Consider the following 8,837-nt stretch of genomic DNA (forward strand, 5'->3'; position numbering starts at 1 on the left):
GTCCTCGATAATTCTTTATCTATTTAAAAATTTAAATTCTCTTGTCAAAAAATCTGAAAGAGAATTTTTTTTTTATAAACTGTATTTTAAAAGTCAAAAGAGGATCGAATTGCTTTTATATACCGTGGTCATGGTAATGTTCCAATATCTTAAGTTACTCCGATTTTGTCTTCTGATCATACATGGAAATTTTATCTTCAGGCATTCAATTGGATCGATTGAGCCTTTCAAGGCAACCTTATTATATATATTTCTCTTGAACCTCTTCTGAGCCTTTCACCCGATTAAAGGATTTCAATGAATTATCAAAAATCAGTGAGGAACACTTTGATACTAGCATCAGTGCTTCCACGCAGCCTAAAATCAGCGCTTTCTTCAAATCTCCGGCTCATGCGCCCAAATCCATTGGCCCAGCTTTGGCTATCAACAGTGATGACGACGAACTAGCAGTTTGGGAGAAGAAAGAGCATCATATCTTCAATACCTATGAGCAAAGGCGTTTGGATCCCAAAATGTATGCCCTTGATAGAATTGTCAGTTTCCTTATTTTATATTTTTGAAAACTATTTTTCTGTTTTGGTTTTTCAGAACCTGTTTATGTACTATGAATTTTGAGAAACTAAAATTAATTCCACTATTTATATTATGGAAATATATATGTTTCACCATTTCTTTTGCACCAAACAGGACATTCTTGTTCTGAAGGTGCCTAACTGTTTTTAAGTGATTTATTGTCTTTTTTGGTCAAAGAAGAATCCAAGACAATTTAGAGGAAATTCACCAAACAAAGAAAAACATACCAGTTGAATCATGTTCAAAACAAGAATCCGTTATAACAGGAAGGACGATTATCAAGCATAAGAAGAGGAGCTATGCTCAGTTCCATCTAGATTTTGGTCAATCTGATTTCCTGTTACACAATTGTTCTATTTGCGGAGTCAGATTTGCTCCAGGTGATGCAGAGGATGAAAAAGCACACAAAAAAATTCACACAGCTTATACTCGAGGGCTTCCATTTAAAGTAAGTAGACTAAAATTTTCTTCTTGAACAAGGGTTGCCGCTTGGCTGGACTTCATTTGGATACTTATTTTATTTATGCAGGGACGGACTAACGAAAGGGTTGTTCATATGCTTAACGGCAATGCGGGTAGAATCATTTTGGTCTTACAGAGTGACCCTCCAGCTCAAAAAAAGAAGGTATTGTCCTTATATATATATCTATATATAATTTAAATTCCCAAGACTTTTCTTCATATTTTCTAATTGGAACTTTACATTTCATGGAGAAGTCATTATTGCTGACAGGTTGAAGAGGTTGTGAAAATGATGGAAATTGACCTTGGAACTGGATGGATGATCCATGAACAATGCAAGGTGGATATACTATCCCTGTACTTGGCTACTTGCTTAGCTTGACAACCTAGTCCACTAAAATACTTCCAAAATACGTTATGTTGGTTATATTCCTTGGTTAATTCACTGATCAAATATTTGCAGGTTTATCTGTTCATTTCCCTACAGAGGATTGTTGGGTGCCTTGTTGCTGAACCAATCAAAGAGGCATTCAAAGTTATCTCTTGCTCAACTGCTGGAAGTTCTGATGGCAGCAGAAAGAAGGAAATGAGTTCATTTTCAACCGCTCTCCAATTTGGGGATATAATTTTTCGAAGAGAAGTTAAAAAAAAAGAGCCTCTTCGGCGGACAACACACATGGTGGGGCAATATTCTGTGAAGACAAAGCAGTCACTGCAGTTTGCGGCATTAGAGCCATATGGGTGACTTCCTCCAACAGAAGAAAACACATTGCTAACCAATCGCTAGATGCTGTGAGGTAAATTAAACAATTTGATGATGGCTGTAGATTCTAGCCTTTGTTTAGTCACCTTATATGAATATGTCATACAATTTATGGTTGAACTCTAGTATCTACATGGGTCAATGATAACAAAAAGAGGTAGTTAGTCACTTATCACAGAAGGAGGAGACGTCAGAAGCACGATTGATTTATTTACTTTTAGATTTATTTCTGTTGCATTTTCTGTTCTGTTGAGAAATGTTAACATGAGTCAGTCAATAAAGTGGTCCACATAGGCAGTTGATGGCCGGAGCTCTCGTCTGTTAGTGTTCCCGATTTTTAGCTAAATTCCAGATTTATTGCTTCTTCATTTATCTTATAAATAGATTTAGGAAATAGAAGTCTGAGATAGACGAGATTATCATTGTAAACTTGGAGATTCTCCTTTTGGCTATTAGGAAATATATTTAGTGAGATTCTTGCTATATTTTTATTAATAGAGTTATTTTATCACCTATTTTCCCTACATAGCTTATCAGTCTTCATAATTAATTTTTCAGCGAACGAGTTTGGTTGATGTATCATAATCTCAAGGTTAATGCGTTTGACTTTTTTCCCCAACTCAGTATAACTTTAGAAACTAAATTAAATTGTATGTAATCAATCATGAATTGTCAAAAAGGGAAAAAAAAAAAAAAGCTCACAGTCTAGTGACGGATAGAATGGTGCATCGTATTCAACTGAAACCTATTCATGACTGACAAATTCTTGCACTACAAGAAGAGAATATAGTAAATGATGTAACTGGAGCTTTATCATTTGTTGCGTTGAGTTAAAGTTGAAAAACTGTTGTTCCTTTATTAATGGTCAACTTATTTGGATCTAAGTCTTGTGTGTTTTCGAATGTTAAATACGCGGCAGGAGAAGTTTTTACATGGGTTTGGCGCTTGACCACTCAGCATTCTCCCAACCAACAACAGCAGGAATGGCAGTAGCATCAAGCTACACTGGCACTAGATCATTCTTTGGTGCATAGGGGCCAGAAAAACGGTGTTTGATATTGATCACACACGCCAAGCCATATTTTGATTATGGTGCTGATTCACACACAAAACCTTGAATAATTTCTAGGGATATATCCAAGAGATGTTGTGATGCCTGTTAGAAGAAGCCTCTTCACTAGTTTTGGGATTTTTCTCCAATCGAAAATGAAGAGGGATAACTACCATGCATGGTTTTTAATTTGAATGATTCAAATTTGTAGAGGTATAACAGAGAGAAGCCGCAATAGAGAAAACCAAGTCCTTTTGAATATCTATTGTAACTTACAAGGTTACATCCTGTCACAAAATTAAACAAAAAACAATAAGTTAAAGGATGATCTAGTCATCATGATCTATTTACAAGAGTATGCAGAAAGCATGCATTAAAAAATCCGGACAGACATTCAAAATTCAAAATGTACGCATGAACCTCCTCTCCTCTCCTCTTTTTTTTTTTTTCTTTTCTTTTTTCTGTCAATTAGATCCTCGCTTGTTATAAAAGATGATTCCAAGATGCAAATGTCAGGAACTTTGCATGGTGCCGAATTTTCATGTAGGGTATATCTTCTGGCAGTATCTCATGGTCGTTCATGTGCAAAATTGGCGAAGACTATGACCACGATTTAATTATATGTTAAAGTCATTAAACCACGTAATTATCCATTATTGGAGCAACATACAGGGTATTGCATGATCAATTTTTGAACAACATATCTATGGAAGAATGACAATCGGCAACCAGCTTTGTTTTTCACACGTAAAGATTAATTAGATGCCTAAGATCAGTGATCATATGTTCAAGCTCCTAAAACGAACACACCAATTGTAAGGATCGCCTGCTTTGGTATTACTCTTGTGCTGCTTGCCAAAATCCCAACGCTTGTAGGCAAGCTAAATGTACATATTACTCGTTGCTTACCAGCAAATTATTGTTATGACGAACTAAATTCCTTAATTTGCAAGGAGATTCAATCTTTGGGATAACGTTTTCCCATAGATGAACTATAGTCAACTATATCAAATAGTATTATGTCCAAGGGAACAGACTAAATATATTATCAATTATCAAAGCTATTGTACCAAAATCATATCATCCACATCGATGATCAACAAAAATGATCCATTTGATTCATACTTCAAGCCTTAAAGACCTACTAGACAAAATTAAGTGAATACCGTCAAACCCATAAAAGTAAACCAGTATTGCCAGAATCACTCTTCCATGGGACGATTTTCCTCTGCTTGCTGTTGGTAAACTTGAACTTTGATCTTTGGTAAAGTGAGAGATGGATCCTGTTGAAGTACAGATGGAGCTTTGACCAAATTGATGCCCTGCTCCAACTCCTTTGCAGCCTCCTTGAGCACCTTAGCCTTATTGCCTTTCATTCTATAAAATTTTCGAAAGAAAGTCAGCAAAGCAAAGGGTTTTAAGGCATTTCAATAAAAATAACATCGAATCAAGCAGTTACCTATTCTTGTGGTGTTTCTCCTCCCTGCTAACTCTGATCTTATCAATCTTTGGAATAGCCTTAAGGACATCATCCGCAAGATTCCGATCATATCTTTCAGGCCTGTTTCGCTTTCTCTCAAACTCAAAGGTTGAATCCTAAGGAAACAAATAGTAGTGCTGAAGCTTCTAGGAACCAGGAGACATGAACAAGAGACATAATATACCAAAAACAGCGTTGGGAAAGCATGCTGCTTTTACCTGTGTCATATCCTTTCCATGCAATCGCCGATATGCCTTTGTCCATTTTACCTTACGAGGATTCCTCTTCATTTTAAAGTTCTTGTGACACTTAGATCTGCAAAATCGAAAAATCTGCAAAGAGACCAAAAGTCACTAGCCAGTAACTCAATACCCAAGCCACAAGTGCTATGTGCATTTAGCCTGTGAAAGTACACAAACTTGTTGACATTTTTTGTCTCTTTCTACAGGAAAAACTTCTGGCATTTTAGTTTCATTAAAACAGAGACTAAACCATCATTGTTTATTTTATTCCATATGACGTGTTTGATCAAAGCAAACAATCCAACTATGAGACATAAATCTAACATATTGTTTGCATCACAGAGAGAAGTCATTAGACAGCCAAGTTTCCCATGTATTCAGTAAGGAGACAGGGACACACTATCATCAGAAGTGAGAAGAAAAAACGTTCATACTTTCCACAGCTGAGAGGATCACAGATTTAGAAAGTAGCTATCTATTAAGAGCCTCAATTTCAAATAAGCATCTGCATTCAACTGATCTAAAAAGACCAGTAAATACAAAAGTAGTACTTTCAATACCTTTTACACAAATGGAATAGCAGATACATAAGAGAGACATCTAAAATACAATTGAGGAATGTAAATAGTATACCTTTGCATCATTTCGAACAAACTGGATTCCATGTCCAGGGTATATGGTTGAAGAGCAGAACCAGCATTTCTCCAATCTCATTGTGCCTCGAGACTAGAGAGACACTTCTACTGAATGACAATGATCTAAAACAAATAAGAAAAATAAGCCATGATTCAACATCGAAAGAAAAGTAAAGAAAAGAAACACAATAGTATCAATTACTATCATCAACTTATCACCACTATTAGCCTGGGTGAGAATAGGCCAGGCTACGCTCTGTAACAAGGGCCTCAAGCCTGAGCCTACAAGTAGGCTCAGGTCTGAAAGCCTAAAGCCATTTTAAAGGCCTACCAAAGCAGGCTTCAAAGCCGACATATTGCAGGCTTTAAATAGGCTTAGCTTATTATAAGGCTAGATGTAATTATAATGAAATCAAAACCTGTAATAAATCCAAATAAAAATTATTTCGAAGAGTTCCATCTATAATCCAGCCTCCAGAGTCCACACGATGATCACACTAATACCAGTCTATAGGAAAAAACAACATAACCAATGAAAACAGCAACACAATACAACTAACAAAACAACAATCAACAGCATGCCATTAATTTGTTGTCGAGGTTGATGTCCTTGAGAAGGAGGAGATTCAGTTGCATTGTTGCTGTCCATTAGAACTCAGTACCAAAAAACAAAGAAAAAAGAGCCACAGCTTCAATCATTCAACCCATATCAATCAAAGAACATAATATATTTTAAGGCAAGGACAAAGAATATAAACTCCTTTAAATTATAATTACACCAGAATTAAATATAACCTCTTAGTTTTGTAACGAAAGCAAAGCTCTTGTTACATACATTAGTCCGAGTTAGCATTCCATGTAGATTGTTATGATTATAAAGCAGGATTCAATGACATCTAATAACATGTCACTGTGAAGCTAAATTATTTGAAGGAGGATTTACACAAGGTATTACGTGTCAGTATTATAAGATAGTCGCTATTCTGTTAGTCAGCTAATGATGTAAGTGAATTAGTTGTTTCATAACAGAATTAGACCGTTCAGAGATAAGTCTATAAAGACGCTGCTTGTACTCTAATTACGGTTGTCTAATAAGAAAGGTACATGCACTCGTGTTCTTTCAATTCCTCTGTACCACAATGATGGACATTGGACACGTGGCTACTGCAGCTAACAGCGCAGAGCTAAACATTTCAATTTTGTGTCCAATAAACTTGAAGTCAAGCGAAAATCAAACTAGAAGGCATTCAGAGCTTCAATAGAAGAAAAGAAGTCAAAATCTGAACACCACAGCTTTAATCATTCAAACAGAAGACATTCAAAACACTGGGGTGTGGGGATTCAATCATTGACAGAAATAATCCAAGCAAAAATCCAACCTTGGATACAATAATTTCCAAATCTCAGAACACAAATCAAACCAGAGAGTGCAAGGAAGAGTAAATCGAACCTTGAGAGCAACGAGCGAGAGAAGCAGATAGCAACGGACAGCAAGGCAAACAGGAACGTGCTCTTTCGGTGGAGACTGAAGAGAGGGCGCGGTGGAGATATGGAGACGACAGTGGAGCTAGGGTTTAATACTGTAAGTTGTAACATGCACGGTGGAGATATTGCCTATGCGTATTACTAATTGTAGACATAATTATTTTCATTTAAATTTCCGATTAATTTCCATTAATTTGTTAAAACCAATTGCCGATTAATATTGATGATAAATAACTAAATATTGTTGAAAATTATGGCATAACTACCTAATATTACTTTGCTCTAAATTAGGAATGAAAACGTGGTAAAATTATTCAACGTAATATTTTAATTTAAATTTTCAATTCAAATTAATAACTAACTAATTCAAATTTTGGTAAAAAAACTAACTAATTCAAATTAATTTTTGAAAAAGGGATTGGATAGATCTTGATTTTCAAATGAACCACATTAATATTTACATTAAATTCAAAATTAAAAGTTTCAAAATCTTGATTGAAACTTGTTTGAATCCATGATATTTTAAATTCGTTTGAGATTTTATTCATTCAAAGCAATTTAAAAATAAGAAAGACATATGTGAATAATAAAAAAAGTAAGTTATTAATAATATTTAAAAAATAATTACAAATTTTTTATTGCATAAGTAAGTTATTAATAATATTCAAAGCAGTTTAACCAACAAAATACCATAAAAGAAAGAGAGAAAAAGGTTAGGCAACGCAAAAAAAAAAAAAAAAACAAAACAAAAACAAAACAAAACAAAACAAAAGGAGAGAAAACATGTAAACAAATTAGCCTATGCATGTGGGCGTGTACATATACACCAAATAGTAGAATTTTGCATTCAATCAACGACTCAGTTATTTGAGGGGTAAAAATTTTCATGTTAATGTGTTGGCAATCATTATTATAATATTGGAGGCCGTCGTGGTGAGCAGTGAAGTGCATAAGATCTGATGGTATAAGGTTAAAATGGTCATAAATCCTGTGTCCCATCTTAAAAAGAGGCCAGAGCTAGATTTTAGTCTCATATGGTGTCCTGTTTTGGAGGTGGTTTCATCCCGAAATCTTGGCAAAATAGATAAGTGAAGAAGAGAGGATATGGAACAGTATCATCATTTAACGATCTCCTTAATATTTAAAATAATGAGAGTTAAAAATTAAGTTACATAATACTTGACTGTAAGGAAAAATAGGATGAATGAAAATGAGAGGAGAGAAAATTAAAAAAAAAAAAAGATAAATGTGAAGGGATGTGATAAAAGACGGGAAGGGAAAAGCTGTTAAATTCTTATGGACAATAATTATTTGGAGAAAAATATTTAGATATAATAAAATTTAAAATTTTCACATATTATTTATATAATTCTCATTATATATTACTAATAGAAAACTATTTTGCAGACAAAAGGTAATGAAATAAAAAAATAATTACAAATGTTTACTAAAAATATAATTGCAAATTATTTTATTTAATTTTAAATATTACAATAAATTTGTTAATATACAATAATATAAAATTTTTTAAAAACTATAGCCAAATAAAAGAACGAAAATGGAAGAAGGTAGGAGGTCGGAAACAAAAATAAATAAATAAATAAATAAATAAATAAATAAATAAATAAATGTGAAAATTAAGTTTTTTTTCCTTCAAAATCTTTCTATTTTTGAAGAGAAAAACACGTGAATCACACGTGTTCTTTTTTTTCTTAATTTCCTTTCTTTTTTATTTTTATTTTTTAAATCAAGTGAGAGAAATAATTTTTTTTCACTTTTCTTTTTTTTTCATTTTTCTTTCCAGCCAAGCTTAAAATTAAGTAGTTAAGTATAAGATAATATTTATCAAATTACATAACTTTTTAAATAAAAAAACAAAAATAAATAACCATAAATTATAAATAATAAAATATTAAAAAAGTGAAGATATTATAAAAGTAAATTTTAGAAAAAAAATAAAATATCTTTACTATCTATAAAATAAGGCAATAAAATAAAACTAATATACATGTGTGTGTGTGTGTGTGTGAGGTAATATAAATACCCAACCCATGTCCCATCCTAAGCCGTTTTTTGTTTCGGTGTCATTATGTCTTCCGCCCCAAGTTTTTCGGGCCGAAAGAATCCGTTCCAACAGGACTGACAT

General features: G+C 33.5%; 1 protein-coding gene and 1 pseudogene across 1 annotated transcript; one reads left to right on the forward strand and one right to left on the reverse strand.

Annotated features, from left to right (window-relative positions):
* Window positions 1-260: 260 nt before the first annotated feature.
* LOC129317555 (protein CHROMOSOME TRANSMISSION FIDELITY 7-like) lies at window positions 261-3,110 on the forward strand (annotated as a pseudogene).
* A 756-nt stretch (window positions 3,111-3,866) lies between these two features.
* LOC129318707 (probable ribosome biogenesis protein RLP24) lies at window positions 3,867-6,809 on the reverse strand. Its single transcript, XM_054963622.1, has 5 exons — window positions 6,657-6,809; window positions 5,205-5,329; window positions 4,548-4,661; window positions 4,309-4,445; window positions 3,867-4,226 (listed from the first exon to the last, which is right to left on the reverse strand). Exons 2-5 carry the CDS (start codon window positions 5,283-5,285, stop codon window positions 4,052-4,054), a joined length of 507 nt encoding a protein of 168 aa, XP_054819597.1. The 5' UTR covers window positions 5,286-5,329; window positions 6,657-6,809; the 3' UTR covers window positions 3,867-4,051.
* Between the last annotated feature and the right edge of the window lie 2,028 nt (window positions 6,810-8,837).

Source organism: Prosopis cineraria, unplaced genomic scaffold, assembly GCF_029017545.1.
Source record: "Prosopis cineraria cultivar Desert tree isolate PC_DT_omini unplaced genomic scaffold, ASM2901754v1 PC8, whole genome shotgun sequence".
In the NCBI taxonomy this organism is placed as follows: Eukaryota; Viridiplantae; Streptophyta; class Magnoliopsida; order Fabales; family Fabaceae; genus Prosopis; species Prosopis cineraria.